We start from the raw sequence: 19,459 nt of genomic DNA, 5'->3' as shown, positions 1-19,459 counted from the left end.
GAAAAAAAAACATATTTCAACAGTTGCGGTTGCAGTTGATAAAACCAACACTAACTTCAATATTCGATAAACTAAAGGAAAAGTGTGCTTTTCAGTTTTCACCATTACATGAACCCGGTCACACATTCCATTCAATCTTGCAAATTTGTCATCTTCCTTTCAAATGTGATAAAAGGTCGTACGATCACTTAAAATACATCATCTTTCATTACTAAAATCATTCGAATACATCTCCGAAAAGACCGCTATCTTAGATATATCAAACATGGAAAACGAATCTCATAAATTTAAACTGGACATATTTTCTAACAAACTAGTTATATATAAACACAAAGATCTTAAAACATGAGATGAATGAGACATTTTTACAAATTAGAGAAAACAAGCACACTAAACAAAAGAAAAACAATATTCAAAGAAAATTAAATAAATATTTACACCATCTTTATACCTATATATCATCAACTTATTTCCTGAAAGCCTCCACCAAATACACTTCATTGTCTCGCCAACCGCCTTCTTGGAGGCTTAACGAATCGTATTATATATATTTCAAAAGCAGCCCACGAGCCTGCTAGATCGAAATTGGAAACCAGGCTAGAATGTGGGCTTATGTTTAACGTGGTGGCGAGATTTCATCAGCATATATGGAAACACACGAATCAACAGCACCGGCTGCTAATAATATTTGGTAAGGGTGGAAAGCTAGACAGCTAACAGGCCCGATTTTTTGGGCCATGAAAGTTGGCGAGTAGCGAATGATGCCTAATTGTTCACCTTCAAGATTGAAGACTTTTATGAGTTGTCTGGCTGAGCCACTAGCTATAAGTGGTGCATGCCGGTGTATGGCTAATGCGGTTAATGAGCCACGGTGAGCCTCGATGGTTAAGTAGGAATCACTTTGGTTTCTGATATCTAGGAATTGGATGTCTCCTGCTTGAGATGCACTCACAATCTAAAAATGACCATTGTAATTTAGTTTTTAGCAATAAAGCAATTAAGAAAAAGTAGTAAGTTTCGCCTTTTACCTTTGCTGGGTCAAGTCCGGGTTGAAAACCAATTCCCACAACACGTTCGACTATACCACTAGTATGGGGGCGGGCAACACAAACAAGCCTGAATCAAGCATATCGATTAGATAGAAATTTAGCAAAACAATTGCATATAAACAACTAACATCAAACTTTTAATACAAACAAACCAGGGGTTCGGTGAACAGTGTGACAAGAAGTTCGTTTATGTTTGTTTAAGATCGTTAGTTTACATACGCTAATATATTCATTTTAAAAACTTTTGGCCCATTACAACTTAGATTAGTTTTGAAAACTTTTAAAGTCCAACTCTTTAACTAATCTTAGCTCAGCTATATTCATTCAATTATGTTTGTCCGTTTTCCTTCGTGAACTGTTCATTTATACTGTTAACGAACACAGACAGGTTCTCTTTTTTTAACAAACACCCCATGAACAAGAAAACCAGTTTGTTGAACTGTTCATGTTCGATTGTTTGTTCAGTTAAATTTAAACGAACATGCTCCGTTTGTGTTTGTTTGGTTCGTTTAGAAGCCTACTGACACATGGTTAGAAATTTTGAAAATAACTATTTACCCATCAGGCGTTCTAATATCATATAATCTAACAGAACCGTCGACAAAGCCAGCTGTAAATTGACCCCCGTGAACTTGAGAAGCAGCCTAAAATTATAAATAAAAAAATCACAAAATTACAAACCGGTCATGACAAAAATAAAAATATATTAAAAAAAAAATAAAACAAAAAAATGTACCAGTGCTGAAATGGTGCAATCTGATGCAAGAGGTATAGAAGTTAAAAGTTGCTCTTTATCCAAATCCCATACCATAGTTGATGAAATTTCACCGGATGCATACTACAATAAACGAAAAACTTTAATAAAATTTGACTGGAAAATAATATTGTTTTAAATAAGCTGATTACCATATAGCCAGACTGCTGCTGCCAGTCCACTACAGCATTAACGCTCCTGACACCAGGTCTATGACCATGAATAGAAGAAAATGCAGTTACTAGTTTTTGTCTGCCTCTAGAAATGTAATCTTTCCATATTCGCACATTTCCATCACCTGCGTTAATCAAATTGATAGCCCTAGTTAGAATATTATAAAGGAAAAGAATAAATGATACGAGTTAGCATTAATATAAAGATGGATAACTTACTTGAGGCTACAAGCAGTAAGCTTTCATCAAGCTCGTTCACCAAACAAAGTTTTGATATCCCTTTATCCGGATATTCATGGTTAATAAAACTGTTTAGCAATGTTGCTTCCTCGTAATTCCATACTCTAGAAAGAAATAAGACCGCGGATTAGTGAATGTTTTTGAAGTAAGAATAAAATAAAACATATGTTAGAACTGGATATCACTATTGATACTCATAGTATGTTATAAAATGCAATCCAAGTATTAGAAAGTAGAAACAAAAAAAACACAGCTGGCGAACCTGATACATTCACCCTCATCTGCAGCAACCACTATTGGAGAAAAGGGCTGCAGCAAAGCTGTTCTAGCACCACTTTCAAATTTCGTATCCCATCGAGCAATTGGATTATGCAGATTCTTACCAGCTGAAAAACATATAAAGTTATAAACTATAGAGTTAAGTCAACTAAAGATGGAAGTTATAAACTATAATATTAATTGTGTTATCTGGGACCTACATGAGCGTTGGCATCTTGTGATGTTTTCAAAAACAATTCTTTCCCTTTCTTCACGTTTGATATCAATTTCATCAGTGTCTTCATTTTCTGTAAGAAGTGGTTTCGAAAAATGGCTGCAGCTCCAGTTGTAAATAGTTGACTGAGGAAGAAAACTGCGGTCTGATGAACCAGGGCCTGAGTGTGAACCCAAAAGTGGGTCGGCTAGACCCGAGTCCATTAAATGTGGTCTGAATTCAAGAGAACAAACCCTTCGCATCCCGGTCAAATAACTCGGTCTTGGAGGGCTAACAGGAGGCGTTCTAAAAGTCAATGGTAGATGACCTGTTCCTAATACATTAACAAACAAAATATTTAACTTTCAAACTTGGTCCATTATAATTTGTAACACCATCCAAACACAGATTATTACTAGGCCTGTAAACGAACCAAAAATTCGTGAATCGTTCATGAACCGTTTGGCAGGAGATTCGTTTATGTGCAATTATTTAATATACGAATGAAGAAAAACATAACTTTTTGTTTGTTCCGATAAACGAATGAACGTGAACAATGCTCCATTAGTTTATTTATGTTCGCTAACGTTTGTCTACGTTCTTTGGTGTGTTTGTTTGTTAATGTATTCATTTAAATTATTAGACCCATTACAACTTAGTCTAATTTTATTACATTAAAATATCACCCACTATAAGAGTCTAGTTTTATTAACTTTTTAGCCCCAACATATTCATATTCACCTATACTTTTAATTGGTGTTTTCTCAGTTATGCTTGTCCGTGTTCGATCATACATGTTCAGTAGTATTCATTCATTTGTGTTCATAAACCGTGTGTGTGTACTTTGCACTATTTAACAATGAACATAAACAAACATGAACAAGAAACCCCTGTCGTTTAAATGTTCACATTTGGGCGTTAGGTTAAAGTTAAGCGAACGAACACAAACATGACCCGTTCGTATTCATTCGGTTCGTTTACAGGCCCTTTTATGATCTCAACTAGGGCATGTATAACAATTAACATTAAGACGAAAAGTACCTCCATTCATATCAAACCAAGAAGATGAGCGGGCTAATCCAGCTAGACTGTTGGCGGCTGATGACTCTCCCACCCGTTGACCGCCAGTGGCGGTGGCGGCTTTAGCTGACTTCGTCACCACTTGTTCGATTCCAATCATGGAAAGAACCCGTCGGCCCATACTTGAAATCCGCGGTGACGGGTCTTTTGCTAACGTACACATGGCAGATACACATTGTGTATACAATGCGTTGTCTAACTGTCTAGGTTTTGCATGATTAGCCGGTCCGTTTGTGATACAATCGTTTAAACTCCCGGGATCCGAGTGCTGTGATGAGTCATCAGAAAGTGGTGACCCGTGCATAATACTAGATGCAGCAAGTGGGCTGCTGGATGAAACCCGCCCGTCTCTCGTAACTGATTGGCTATCACCACCGACCCGTGACAGCGGGCCAATTTGAGAATACTGGGTCGGAGTATTGTAACCGCTAACTGAATTCCTAACTGTAAAAGGAAAAGAACTCGGCTGCGGTTTCCAATATGTTGCAGCTATAGATTTCAGGTTGCGATTGTGGCCAAAAGCGAACCGCACAAGAGCTGTAAATTCGGTTTGAACGTTAATAATTTATTCAAAGGGGTTTAAACAATACTAATGGGCTTTCGTCTGAAACAACAAAACATACCTACTGCCAGCTCAGCCCTAACTAACGGGCTTCCATCTGAAATAACACTCAAAAGGCTTTTAACGATACTAATTTCAGCCCCAACTTTTTCATCATCATCACGTTCATCATCTCCAACTTCCCGGGATGAATCAAATCCAACATCAAGTAAAGTGCCCAATGCAAATACAGCAGAAGCTCTGACCTGAAAATATCACATTTTTCTAACCATTAAGAGAAAAAAAAACAACAATTGACATTATCCAAGAAACTTTTGTTATAAAATAGCAATGTACATTTTATAGTGTTAGATTTTGAAACTTGTACTTATTTTGAGTCATTTTAGTCATTGAAGCTTGTAAAACTGTTACAATTTAGTCACTTGATTAACACATAATCTCTTGAACCAGTTTATTTGTTGACGTTGTGGTCTACAAGTACATTTAAAATAAACCATATTGAGACATCAATAAAAAGTGAATTTATTTTTCATTAAAGTCAATAAAACAAGTTTAGCAATTTGCCATGTAACCCAAATGACCAAATTGACAGTGTTATAAACTTAGAGTAACTCTACAGAAAAGTTACCATGTTTCCCAAATGTCTCACTAAAGTCATTCAAAATTTTTGTCCCTCTAAAATCACTAAACTTCTATTAAAAGTTAAGAGTTCCGATATTGCAAAAAAAAAATTTCCAAATGTAAAAAAATTTAAAATCAAGTGAGACAAATGAAATATATATATGAATCTTGTTCCCTATTAAGTGATTATTCTTTTCCAAATTGACTTAAATTAAACAGTTATATATACGTGACTAGAAAAAATTCACATTGTTCAAGTTGATTTGAAAAAGTAATCATAGAACAGTAATCAAGATTCATATATGTTACGTTTGCCTTGATTAAGTTTTAAAAAAATTTAAAAAAATCTAACATTTATAAAAAAATAATAATAATACAAGACTGGAATACCTAATAATAATCGATTAGCTTTAGAGGAACTAAAAAACTTTCAAGGACTTTAGTGGAAGTGTTGGAAACCTTGGTTACTATTGTGTAAAGTTTTTCCCAAACTTAAATAATAAATATGGTACATAAATGCGTACTATTAAAATGGAACACAAAAAACATCTAAAAAGTGTAACAATTAGCAAACCTCAGGTTGTGGCTCAGAAAGTAGAGGTGAAAATACAGCAGGAGCATTAGACTGTAGGGCTATAGTTTGTGCTTCTGTAAAATCTTCCCAAAGTTTTCCCAAACAAAGGCATAGCCACTGTAAAAACAGTGGTTCGGTATGAGTGTCATTGGGGACTGAACCACTTTGAAGATGTTTTAAACACACATGAATTAGGTTAGCTTCAATACAAGCTTCTTGACCCTTTCTGTGCCCATCAACAATGACAGTTAAAACAAATGCAGCCATGGCTCGTTGTTCGGGGTATGCTTCAACACTATCCAAAAACCTGATGAAATATGTGTGGCCACCATCCTTCACCAGATCCACCTGGCATGACTGCCATATAAAAAGAGTTTGACTTCAGTCAACACTATCATGCTATGTGAAAAGAAATACAAAATCGCAATTCAACATTTTTACTTACGAATGGGTTGGTTCGGCTTATCGGCTATCTAAATGTTTACTTAATAGTTTTTTATGAAAGTAATCTAAAGTTAACTACATTTGGCACATAAAATATGAAGAAAGATTAGCCGTTTTGACATCACGACATGTAATATTGAAGGACGATTAGCCATTTTGACATGTTATCCAACCCAAAGTACCCACCCATCATTATAAGTTACTATTAGAGTGATCTTTGACTTATGCTGACTCTATTTAATTAGAGGAGTTAGTTATCAGAGGTAGTAAGATTTAGTTGATCCAACTAACACACTTGTGTTTGTTCCTCTTATATATATGTGTAGTTAGCTCATTATATTCGTAACACACCAATATATGATCAATAAAATACCTATCTTCTCTATCTACTCTCTCACTAAATCTGACCTCAACAGCTTTTAGTTACCTTATCAAGTGCTAGAATCTTTGTCCAGATGAACACAAGAATTTGTCTAAGTTCAGGTGTAGTCGTCTGCAATAGCTTCAAAACATATGGAAAGATTCCAACTGACAAAGCCTATAATTAAAAATATATATATCTTTATAAGATACCATTAATAACTTGTCACGTGCCAATGAAGATTATTTCTTTTAAGATAAAACAACCTACCAAATCAACAGCCCATGGACCCATATCAAGAAATTTTCCAAGAAGTACAAGTGCATGAGATCTATGGCATTGACTGAGTAAAACCTAAACAGTAACACATTTTTATCAGTCATCAATTTTCAAAAATGAATTATTAGCTTCTAGCTATATTAGTTCAATCAAATTTTAGATACCTGGAGAACAATAGGCAACTGCTCAGGCGGTTTCTTATGTTCAGAACCATGAGTGAGCCACACTTCAAATGCTTTCAACTGTTCAGTGAAAAAAGGACTCGGCTGACCCAAAAAAAACGTACCAGATTAAAAATTATTCAGCAACTTTATGCAAATTTAACTAAAGCAACTTAGTTATGCAAATTGCATACCTGAAACTCTGCATTAGGGTCCTCCAGCAATGCTGGAAGCTGAGAAAGACAGATTTCAGCAGCCATATCCCATGCATCCCTGCAATTCACATGATTAGAGAGCCATAACTATATTAATAAAAAAAAATTACCAACATGCCTTTGGTTTTGTAAAGAGCAGCATACTGTGACTGTAAATAAATGCATGTGCCTACCACATATGATGCTGATGAGTTGGAGGCAACATTGGATAAGAAACAGGTGAACAATTTGCAGAGCGCATAATTCTCTCAGCAAGTAAAAAGTTTCGAAACAAACTTGCAACCAACAGATCTTGCCTGAATAATCTCTGAAATAAATCTGCAAAAGATAATAAATTATTAAAATCAAGTGCTTGAAATAGAGAACTAGAAGCATAAAAAGAGTAGTATTGCTATCGAATTATCAATACCATGTGGCAGAACATTCCAGGCGATTGTATCAGTAACTGCAGTAAAAATCCAGTTCAGCTCACCAAGCAGTGTTTTACGGTCGGTTTGGCGGCCGGGGATTCGGTCTATAAGTGAATAATCAAGTGACTCGTGTAGTAAAGAACGGGTGCAAAACCTGGAGAGTTAAATGCTATCATAAGATCAGTGTGTACCATGATACAAGTGAGTCGTGTATTAATATTATGTAACTTTGTGAGCATACAAAGTCAACCGGACCAGACTCGTATCAACGCCTACTAAAATCAACTTTTTTTGAACTTTTAATCCAAACCCATTTTGAACTTTTGCCACGTCTCAACCAACTACCGAAAAACAACTCATGTTTTTATTGGAAGTTAATCCCTATTAGTTAATGTGTGAATGTTGAAGGGCTAATCGTAAGAAGTTTAAAAAAAAGGTGCAGATTATTAGTTATGTTTATCTGTTATCAGTTAATGTTTACTGGATTTTGTGATCAAACCAAGATCACGTCTCTTTCTTTTTATTGAAAAAACTTTCACACCAATACATGGACCCTAACCCTCTATTTGATCAAACAAATTAAAATAAGTATAGCTAATAACTAAACCTATCTTTTAAAGTTCTTACAATTTTAGCCATTCAAAATTCACACATGATCTAAATAGGGTTCTTATGTGGATGATGAATGACTAAACCGTAAAAGAGTATGAAAGATAGGTTTAACTTATCAGTTGTGTTTATCAGTTAAATTGCTTCATTTAATTGCACGTTTACCTAGCAGTTTACAGTCCTAGGTACTAGGTATGCTTAGGAAGTTATTAAGCATATATAAATGATTAGAGTTCATGTAATTGGCGTGAAAGTATATTCAATATTATGAAAGAGTCGTGATCTTGTTTGTGTTGTTTATCAAGCAAGATCTGAGCCAACAGTTTTGACCCAAACCCATTTTCACCTCTTAACTTGATTATTTTGGAAATAACAGAATGATTTTAAAGAGTATTTACCATCTCAATGCCATCTTAATAGGGGTTGTAAGGCAAGAAGTAAACACATCAGCAGGAAACTCGTGACTTTGTGGTAAGGTCTCATGTGCTTCACAAGCTGCGAGTAGAATACAGTCACGTGGTGAAGTTCCTGAAGAACTTGATGGAGTCCAATCTTGAAGCTACAAATTTAATGCAATTAAAATTTAGAATAAAATACTAATGATGTCAAAATTTAGCAAATATGTGATACCTCAATGAAGGCATTGACTATCAACCCTGCAGCCGAACAGTCAAAAACGTATATTGATGGAGTCTTCAACCATGAATCAAGGTCGCTGATCGGTAAAGGTATATACTGTGTATAACTCTACAACACAAAAGAAAAGGCTTAGTCTAGCAAAACCAATTTTAACAAGGGCACAAAAAGACTCAAAAATATAAAATATATATTACCCTGTTAAAAAACCATATTTCACCATTGGCAGTTGGCTTAGGTACACCATGACCATTATAATGAAATAAAACCCTTTCAGATTTTGCATATTTTCGACACGTGGTACAGAGTTTCTTCACTTCTTCCACTGTCGGGTCTAACTGGCATTTGTATCTGGCCTGTTTCAATGTTCGGCTAAGTTAAGATGATAGTTGTATAGATATTTGTGAGTGTTATATGGTGTAAATTGTAGTTAAGCAATAATCTCTCACCTTAGGTTGCCATCTTTCATACTGAATATTTAATGTCTTCCCAATTGTTTCAAGTGCTTTTTGAGGCGCCATAGAGAATGGGTCTGAATATAAAAACGAAAATGAAATTAGAATAATAGACATTTATAATCAACAAAAAGAGGAAACATGAACATTACAGTTATACCTATCCAGCACTCCATTCTGGCACAAGGTGAAATCTTTATAACATCAGGTGGGTCCACACTAATATTTAAACATAGCACAAGGGCAACACATCCTGTTTTCATCTGCAGTTCATAACAAAAAAATTAAATCTAACTAGAGAAGTGAATAAATAAAGCTTATATCCTGTTTTCATCTGCAGTTCATAGCCTAATAGCTTCTTATTAGTTCAATCAAAAACTTGTGATAACACTATAAAATTGTAAGTTTCATTAGTTTATATATACTTCCAACTGCAACACTGCATTAAGCTGCCTGCTTTAATAAACCTCAAAACGCAATCTCGCCTTTGTTTTAAGAATTTCTAGATAGTGGAGCTGTAAGTGTGTTTTGACTCGTCCATGTTTTAGGTTGATATTACAATAAGTCTAAAATGTGAGCAAAACCCAGAGCAGTTACTTAACAATATAATCTGAGTATTAAGCAATAACTAATTTGCCTGTAAGAAAATGACTAGCAGTCAACTGCATGCATTACTTTCAGATGTAAATCCCTGCTAATCTAATCTTAGCCAATATGTAACCTGTCTTATATAAGTTATAACCAGTGTGACCTTAAAATACTTTTAATACTCACATTAATCAATATGTATTCATCTTTTAAAACCATTCTACATCCTATTCCCCATATATATCCCTACTCAGTTGAGTAATACTTCTTTATTCCTTGTTATTACTTTTCTCTTTCTTCCACTCACAACTCCTAATAAAAAAATACAGGGAATAAATATAAGGGATAAAAAGTGAGTCCCTAAATATTAGAACAGAAAGTGAGTCCCTAAACTTGATTGATGTTTTGGGGAATAGGATGTAGTGTCAAATTTGATTAAAACCTTAAAAATTTCCCTAAATTACAGAGAAATGATTGATGTACTTATAAGGAATGATATGTGAATGCTAACATATTTAGATCCTAAAGTGTTTCTCCATAACCTTCACCTCTCATTAATCAACATGATTTCATTAGCGATATTATATTATTAAACATCATCCCACATGTCCATCATGAACTTGTTCCTAGCTAAAGCCACAAAACAAGGCAACAACTATATGACACTACCCCCAGTGTTATGGATTATAATATGAAAAAAAAGAACAAATCTTGCAATCACATGATTACACACTCACTAAAAGTATCTAAAAAACAAAGGTTTCTGCTACTGACACAATTTTCTTCAACATACTAAGTTGGCTGATTTAGCATTACAAAAATAGAACCTTCTGCAATCTCTAAAACAAAGAACTTTATAATCACATGAATCCTGACTAACAAAATGAGACCACTTTTGCCTAGTATCCAACCCTAATATCTTACTAACTGAAAATAAGCTGCAAGCATATATCTTGTTCACTAAAAAAGCGCTCCTGATAATAAAAAATGCAAGAAACAACAAATAAGCTACAAGCATTACAAAAACAGTTGATTTGAACATCTAAAGTTGCCTGCTTTAGCCTTACAAAAACAGAACCTTCTGCAAATTTGTTGAAACTAACAAGTTAAGTTTAATACAAAATAAGCTGCAAGCATATATCTTTACTAAAAAAGCAACCCCTGATTATAAAAAAAAAAACAAAATGAAACCACTTTTCCCTAATATCCAACACTAATATCATATTAAGTTGAAAATAAGCTGCAAGCATATATCTTTACTAAAAAAGCAACCCCTGATTATTATAAAAAAAACAAATGAGACCACTTTTGCCTAATATCCAAGACTAATATCATATCAAGTTGGAAATAACCTGCAAGCACATATCTTGTTAACTAAAAAGGCGCCTACTGCGAAGATACTGATCATATACAATCATTTAAACGCAAAATAAAACAAAAAAAAGATGAATTACCCGATCCTTCGGCCGCCATTTCGACACCAAACCACTTTCCGCCGGACCAGACGGCGTACACGCCTCAAACGCCTCATGCCTGAGCTCCGTCAACACAACATTCTGCGGCAAGTACGCCATACTAGTAGCCGGTACAACCGTATTACTACTATTACTAACAACCGTCTCGGAATCCTCCCTATCCATATTACTACTACTACCACCACCATAATCCCCCATCCTCTGCACTACCGATTCCGTAGACGAATCCCTATCCCTAATATTATCATTATCATTATCATTATTATTATTATTATTATTACTATTACCGTCATTATTATTATTAGTAGTAGTAGTAGTACTATTAGTATCCACTACAACAACAGCTGAATTCAAATTGATATGATTCGGATTCGAATTCGGATTCGGATACCGGTCGAGGTGATTCGAAAGCGAAAACCTAGATTCCATGAAATCGCCCAATGCCATTAGAATTCGAATCAATTGAATCGGTAGCTAATCAACGAAGCCGGTGTTCCAACGGCACATGGGATTGATTGAATTGGAAGTATAAACCCTAGGTATGTGAATTGGATTGGATTGGAAGTGATGGTGGATGATTGAAGTATAAGGATGATAATAATAATAAGTTAATAATAAGTGATAAGATATTGAGATGAATAAGATGAAGATGAAACCCTAGAGATATGAAGAAGAAGCAAGCATGTACAGTAGAAGTAGTAGTGCGGCTCAACAGAATAGACGACAGAAACAAAGAAAGAAAGTGTTTAGAGAGAGAGGGGATATTATTATTATTATTATTATTATTATTATTATTATTATTATTATTATTACCTGGTTATTATCTCGTGGGCGCCACGGGTGGAAATATAAAAATCGTCTAATAAGCACATTTAATTTCAAACGACAATATTTCTCGTCCTTGAAAGTAAGTTAATAAAACTTGTCTAAATTCGAAGGATAGACAAAGAGACAAAGTCTATTTAATCAGATTTTGGATATAATGAATTGTTAATTAGAATATCATTGGAATTTGTACATTCATATGTCGTCATTTGACCCCCCCCCCCAACATTCCCTTCACCTATATCCAATAGTCAATTCGCAAATTATTTTATCTCTTCAACATGTAAGGATTGGCATCTAACTGTGAGCCTCGTGTTTTTTTTGATAGTTTAAGTACCTTGTGCGTTTACAAGGTGTATGAAGAACTACTTAAAGTGTAATTTAAAATAAACATGAATAAAATTCTATACAATTTAACTATTTATTTAACAAAAGTATCATAAATTTAGTATCTACAACTCCCTAAATACTTCCTTGTATAATTAATATGTTATAAACAAAATGGATTCATATGTTATAAAATTACAAAAGTTTAAATAAACATATATGCTATAATAATAACATATAAGATGATTCATAAGATTTTATTTCCGATCCCAACATCAACTATAACATCTTTTGTTTTAGACTTTGTAACTACTTTTAAAACTGCACCGTCAACACTGTCATAAAGATCCTTGATGTTCCTCTTTAGATTTACAATTTTCATATGAATAGCACTATTCTTACCAAAGGATATCCTCTCCTTCATAACAAAAGAGAAGTTAAAAATACAAAAGTAACAGTCCCATATCACATATATTTAACATACAAATTAAAAGTTTCCAAGATTGTATTGACGGTGTCTTAGGATTGGATATCACCATTGCTAATCTGGTTTAAACATTTCAACCATTTAAGTAATAAAAAATAAGCAGGTATTTTAATCTATAAAACAAATAATATGATAACATTTATAATATTAATAATACCACTTCGTTGTTAAATATCTTTTCCAAACACTCCAGAAACAATATATCATTAGCAAACTTATCAATATTAAAACACGTTGCTCTTTAAAAATTGTTGTCGACCAAGAGGAGTAAGTATTCATTTCGAAACATAGCATTCCCAAACTGCTGTAATTTCATATAATTTAAAAACCGTGTTAGTTATTTTTGAAACAATATTACGTAACATTAATAAAAGAATCTAATTTATGAATCATGGAAATGTCAGAAGTCATTTACTTAAAAATCTCTTACAAAAAATTAAATTTAAGAAAATGTTTAATTATGGATTATATATTAAGTTAATATATAATAAATAATTAAGTTGTTTATTATATATTAAAATTTATATCGTTATATAGTTTTACAAAACTAATACACCTTTATTTTAAATTTTAAAATGTCGTTAATTTAGATGCATATTTTGATAAATATTATTGATTAACATTTAATAGTATTAAATGTGGGTGATGTGTATTATAGAAAGTTTTTGAAAATATCATTATGTATTTGAAAAACTGTAATCTATATTATAGAAATTATAGAGACTTGGTCAACATATTAAATTTTGAAAAAACAGTCTATATTAAACTTGAATAAAAACTTAAACGAATAATAATGCAAAAAAAAAATCTATATTAATATTGAATAATAATAATCTTGTGAACAATATATGTAAAGTAAATAATATGAATATAAAAAAACATTGTAATGTTTTTCGTTACAAATATTCCATTAAAATGGATTTAGTTTGAACTTAAGCTATTTAAGTTATTCAAATTCGATTTTTCTAACAAATAATGAAAGTCAAACTATATAATTGTAATAATGAGATTTTTAGACTAAGATAAATATATATATATATATATATATATATTAAATTGTACATGTTCAGACTAAGATATAATAATAAATTTTTGTAAACTAAGTATATATGAGTAATAATCGGTTTCTATAATACCATATTAAATGTGTATAAAAATATAAAATGTAAACTAATATAATATTGAAAAGTATAATGATGTTTTAACTTGGACGGAATATTTTTGACTTAATTGGACATTGACAAAAATAATAGTGTGATTATTATGCTACTATATGTAATTTAATGTACATTATAATCTTAATTGAATATATTATAGAATAATCAATTAAAATTCATTTACGAAATATAATATAATCATTTAACTTACATAATTGTGAAAAGAAATATACATCAATATTAAAAAAATAAAAAAGCATACATCTTATCAAATAATACTTAATCCATAAAATCTTCTTTTTTCATCAAAAAATTCCTAAAATTAAAAAAACAAATCCAATCTATGAATGTGTAGATTTAACATATATTAAGACAACCTAAATCTTGTTGATCATCCGTATAAAAAATATATAAAAACACAATAAAATTAAATGTATAATATTAATCAAGGGGAACTTGTGTTCACAACTTACAAATGTATACTAGAAAAACAAAATGAGAATATTGTTTTGAGTCATACTCATTTCAAGCAAAAAATCATGCTCATGGGATCTTTTACTTCTTTCATAAAATTTAAAAAAAAAAATCCTGAAACTAAAACACAAATCAAAACTATGAATGTACAGATTTAGTTTTCCCTAGATCATGACCACAATACCAAAGATACCACTTAACAAACTTCTTCAACCCGGTCGCCAATTCCGTCATTGTCTTATACCCAAGTTCCCGTCTAGCCAAACTTTTATTCGCATGCGTAAATAGAACATCAATATAACAATCAACGACCTATTCTAACCAAGCCACACATCATGCTTGGGGATGCAAGCCTTCCTTACATAAGCTTGAATTATGTTACCCTGATACATTATTATTAACAACAGTACAAAATTGTATGAAAAATATAGTTAAATTAATGAATGTGTAACAATACCATTTCGTCTTGCAAAATCATTTTTTTCGACCAATCTTCTCCGGGCTTTGAATTGTCCTTGAGACGCCATAGTTTTAAAATGCACACCTTGAGGACATGGTCACTGTTTAGCACATCCAATTGGTTCAACATTGTGATGTTTGTCGGCTCCATCTTCCTAGTGGTGACAAATTAAAAATAAACAAATTATTAATTTTGGAACAATAACACTTTTAACCAAAAAACTAAAAAAACATAATGAATTATATAAGCATGACAAAAAATATAAACCTTACAAACAAACAAATTCGTTTTTTTGCTAAATATGGTGTGATAGTGTAAGAATTCTTGTGTCAAAGTCATAGTATTTATACATAAGAAGTAAAGGATTGAATTTTCGGAGAGTTGAATAAATAAGGAAGATATAAATTTAATTAATTAAAAACATAAAATTAGGGATTTTGAATTTGCATGAATTATGGACGAAAATTAAGAGATGTTAATTAGAGGATTTTCAAAATTTGAAATACTTGAATGTAATGTACCTAAATTATATTATAAATATAAAATAATTAAAATTGATATTTTTAAATGCACACCATAATTTCAACCTACGACATTAAATTATTAATGTAGAAAAATAACTTACTCATTTATTTATTAACATTAATACAATTAATCATCAATTCAATAATTCTGTATATGTAAAATTGATTATCAATTACCATATATCTAAAATTATAATAAACTAGTTAGTTTAACGGCCGCGTTGCAGCGTAGTTAGTCTGACAACTTGATGTTTTAGCGCAAAATAGTTGCTTTTATATGATTCACATTTAGGACTTACATGTTGATCCTTGATAGTTGCTTATACAAAAGACTTTACATCTAAATAAAATCTTAACACCCAGGTTGTCGTTTATGGTGTACTTGGGTTTTAGACTACTAAATGCATATAATACCAAGGATTCTTTACAAAAAATTATGGCATTGCCATGCCAAGAACATTTTTGTCCTCGTTTGTATCATCACCAAAGGTGCTTATGCTCCCATTTTGTTCATGGCATCTTTTGCTTCTTTTTGTCTAAATATGTCATTCCCAAGTTTAACAAAAGTTAATAGCTAGTGAAACCAAACTAACACAAATTTGGTCAAAACAAACGTAAACTAATAAGCTCAAAATAGTTTTTAGTATTGAGTCCACATGACAAGTTAATAACCCATGTCATAAAGATTCAATGTGGACTCAACTTTTGACCAAAATATCATAGGTTTTGCATCTTGATATAGATAAACAAAAAGAACCGATTATGAGATGAATTTAGGGGGGCAAACATACAAAAGTGTATGAAGCTCATCTTTGGATTATATAACATACTTTACCAAAAGGTAATATGACATCAATCCAAGAGTATTTAAATGTAGTTTTCAACCTGATAACAAACATGTTCTTTCATCCAACCTGCCCTCCCAATATGTAGATATAAAAGTTTTGTTCTAAAACGCCCGTATAATATTTAAATCAAAGACCAAAAACCAAAGTATATTAGTAGATTGATATGTATAGGAACAAACATAAAAATTAAAGAAAAATATGAATAATAATAAAGTTTAAAGAGGCTTAGATTTATTAATAATAATCAAAACAAAGAGGAACAAAACCACCATAACTGCAAACATAACGGTTGCTTTGGCAGTAAAAACTAAAAGGTGATTCACTAATGCAACAAACTCATCCTCATCGCCTATAAACATTGCTTGTTTTCCTCATAGGCAAGCCGGACCATCAGACGACGCATTGGAACTCTACCGCCACCATGGATGGTTAGAACCCGACAACACCTTGTTTTGCCTCGGTTTCTATCTAAAAAATCAAAGGTTAAAAGAACTCCAGTGTAAGACCATCACAGTTCAAAAGCGGTAGCATGTTCACCCAATATCAAAGCATCTAGCCACAATGACATACTCGTCTGACCATCAGTAGGAAGTAGGCAATAACTGTAATCAGTGGCATAGAACCATAGATGAGAAGGTCGGAAATGGCTGTTCATCGGCCAAATCCGATGAAACCACCGTCGGAATCCGACTGTCTCCCCGAATCATCACACCATCACAGTCGCCAAACCATACCACCGGACCCTCGGCGTCACAAAAAACAGCCGCCATCACACAACCGCCACCAAGGGTTTCCAAATTGAACCCGACAACAGTAGGTGAGCAACCGTGGTGGTATCGGAGGTCGAAGACGATGTGATAGTACCAAGATTCAATGGAAGAGAGAGGAACCGACTTTGAAGAATTGTGTTGGCAAACAAATTATGTATACAGAAGTAACGGGAAAGAGGAACACGTGTGAAAGAACGTATACACCTGGCAACAAATATGAGCAAATGAAAAGTATAAACCAAAGAAGCACAGGGTACAACACAGGCAGCACATAATCAGACGAAATTGTTATATTATAAATTATGATATATTTAAAACCTTAATCATATGGTTGAAATTTATAAAAATAATCAACATAATATAATTAATCAGCAAATCAACATAAATAACTTACTAATTTTTTTTATTTGTTACCATTAATATAGTTTCAATTTAATCAAAATACAAAAAATAAAACCAGATGATTTAAGTAAGAACGTTAAAACTCTAATTTGTATTATAATTGTTACCATTATGGATTTGTAACTCAATTGCTATTGTTAAACAACAATAAGTTAATGGATTTGCATTATAATTGTTAAAACTTAATGACCATAATTAATTAATTTGTCAATGAGTCAACATCCGTAAATATGGTAAAACTTAATGATTGTTAATTAATTAAAATTTACATTCAAAAAAATTTACACCATAATTTATACAATAATTAATTTATATTTACAAATTAATTACATTCAAAGAATATACAATAATTAATTCAAATTTACAAATTCCGTAATTAAACCATTTCCTTAATAAAACGGGTCATCATTTCCTAAATTTAACATTAATGGTACAAACCTTTACAACTTTATGAATTTGATAATTTTAAATAAATATAATATTTTAACAAAATTTTAATATTTTAAATCGGTAATCTCTCTATATTATATATATATATATATATATATATATTATTCGTAATCTCTATATTAAATCCGTAATCTACTCAATTAATGAAATATCAAATAATTATTTAAATTATATATTATATATTATCTAAAAAATAAACAAAGGTGGTGAATGAAATCAACCAAAAATAATAAAATATTCAAAATGAAATTTTGAATATTTGGTTTTAGAAATATAGTTATGATTTTAAAACATTACATTAATTAAAATATTCAAAATGATAAATTAAATATTAAATGAATATGAAAGATAATACTTTAATAGCATTGATGAATCTTATTTTAATATATTATTGATTTATTTTATTAAGATGGAAATTAGAGAAGCAATTGATATACATGGAAAGTATGAGATTATTCGTAATCTCTATATTAAATCCGTAATCTACTCAATTAATGAAATATCAAATAATTATTTAAATTATATATTATATATTATCTAAAAAATAAACAAAGGTGGTGAATGAAATCAACCAAAAATAATAAAATATTCAAAATGAAATTTTGAATATTTGGTTTTAGAAATATAGTTATGATTTTAAAACATTACATTAATTAAAATATTCAAAATGATAAATTAAATATTAAATGAATATGAAAGATAATACTTTAATAGCATTGATGAATCTTATTTTAATATATTATTGATTTATTTTATTAAGATGGAAATTAGAGAAGCAATTGATATACATGGAAAGTATGGGAATCAACCAATAGGAAGGGAGGATTTTGACATAAAGCCTATTGCTTTAATAGTATAGTTAGATATTATTATGGGGTTAACCTCTTTAAAAAGCTTACAGTTTGAAGCCCGGGCTCATGGTTTGTTTGATAAAGGTTTGAATAAAAGTAGTTACAAAAAACTTGATTTGAAACGACCTGAGTCGAGCTGGCTCGTTTTTGTAACTAAGTCGAGCTCGACCTCAGCTCGGCTCGAGTCATGGCTCGGCTCGTTTGCTTGATCATAGGCTCGTTTTACTTCAAGCTCGAGCCGAGGCGAGCTGCGTTGTTTGATTTTGAGATCGAACACGAAAAATTAAACGAGGTAGCTTGGCTCGGCTCGAGCTTTAAGTAAAACGAACCTATGATCGATCCAACAAGCCGAGCCATGACTCAAGCCGAGCTTAGGTTGAGCTCGGCTTAGTTACAAAAATGAGCCAGCCCGGATCAAGTCGTTTCAAATCAAGTTTTTTTAACTAGTTTTATTCGAGCTTTTATCAAGCTAGTCGCAAGCCCGAGTTTCGAGCTGTGGGCTTTTTGAACAACCTAGGTTCAAGTGTTTAATGAAAAAGGTTTATAGGAAATGTTGCCATGCAAAACATTATTATCAGTTGTTAATTGTGTCGGGTTTACGAGTTGATCATTTAAATTGTTTAATCTAAGCATGACATAGACGCTTAAAATCATGTAACCAATGAGTAAGCGGGTAGTAAGTAGAGGTGTAAACAACTTGGCCCAAACTTATCTATGCTCATGCTC

General features: G+C 32.0%; 1 protein-coding gene across 4 annotated transcripts; it reads right to left on the bottom strand.

Moving 5' to 3' along the window:
- Positions 1 to 233: 233 nt before the first annotated feature.
- Positions 234 to 11,920, bottom strand: LOC143611671 (regulatory-associated protein of TOR 1-like). 4 transcript variants are annotated; one of them, XM_077085849.1, is made up of 24 exons: positions 11,138 to 11,920; positions 9,256 to 9,358; positions 9,090 to 9,172; positions 8,838 to 8,996; positions 8,635 to 8,751; positions 8,403 to 8,563; positions 7,395 to 7,549; positions 7,159 to 7,303; positions 6,965 to 7,043; positions 6,774 to 6,875; positions 6,601 to 6,684; positions 6,397 to 6,507; positions 5,526 to 5,882; positions 4,392 to 4,575; positions 3,730 to 4,305; positions 2,696 to 3,022; positions 2,479 to 2,602; positions 2,196 to 2,320; positions 1,956 to 2,101; positions 1,786 to 1,887; positions 1,608 to 1,693; positions 1,029 to 1,116; positions 568 to 955; positions 234 to 504 (listed from the first exon to the last, which is right to left on the bottom strand). In XM_077085849.1, the coding sequence occupies exons 1-23, from the start codon at positions 11,603 to 11,605 to the stop codon at positions 617 to 619; spliced, it is 4,221 nt and encodes a 1,406-aa protein (XP_076941964.1). In that variant the 5' UTR covers positions 11,606 to 11,920; the 3' UTR covers positions 234 to 504; positions 568 to 616. The 4 variants fall into 4 exon arrangements, 3 of the variants coding, with proteins under 3 accessions (XP_076941964.1, XP_076941963.1, XP_076941965.1); XM_077085848.1 differs by having other exon boundaries at positions 234 to 955; positions 11,138 to 11,919; XM_077085850.1 differs by lacking the exon at positions 11,138 to 11,920 and having other exon boundaries at positions 236 to 955; positions 8,838 to 8,991; positions 9,256 to 9,362.
- Positions 11,921 to 19,459: the final 7,539 nt, after the last annotated feature.

Source organism: Bidens hawaiensis, unplaced genomic scaffold (assembly GCF_021521415.1).
Source record: "Bidens hawaiensis isolate Kalapana, Puna unplaced genomic scaffold, B.hawaiensis_p1.1 tig00031918_1, whole genome shotgun sequence".
NCBI classification, from domain to species: Eukaryota; Viridiplantae; Streptophyta; class Magnoliopsida; order Asterales; family Asteraceae; genus Bidens; species Bidens hawaiensis.
This window is presented reverse-complemented; position numbering and strand designations above follow the sequence as displayed.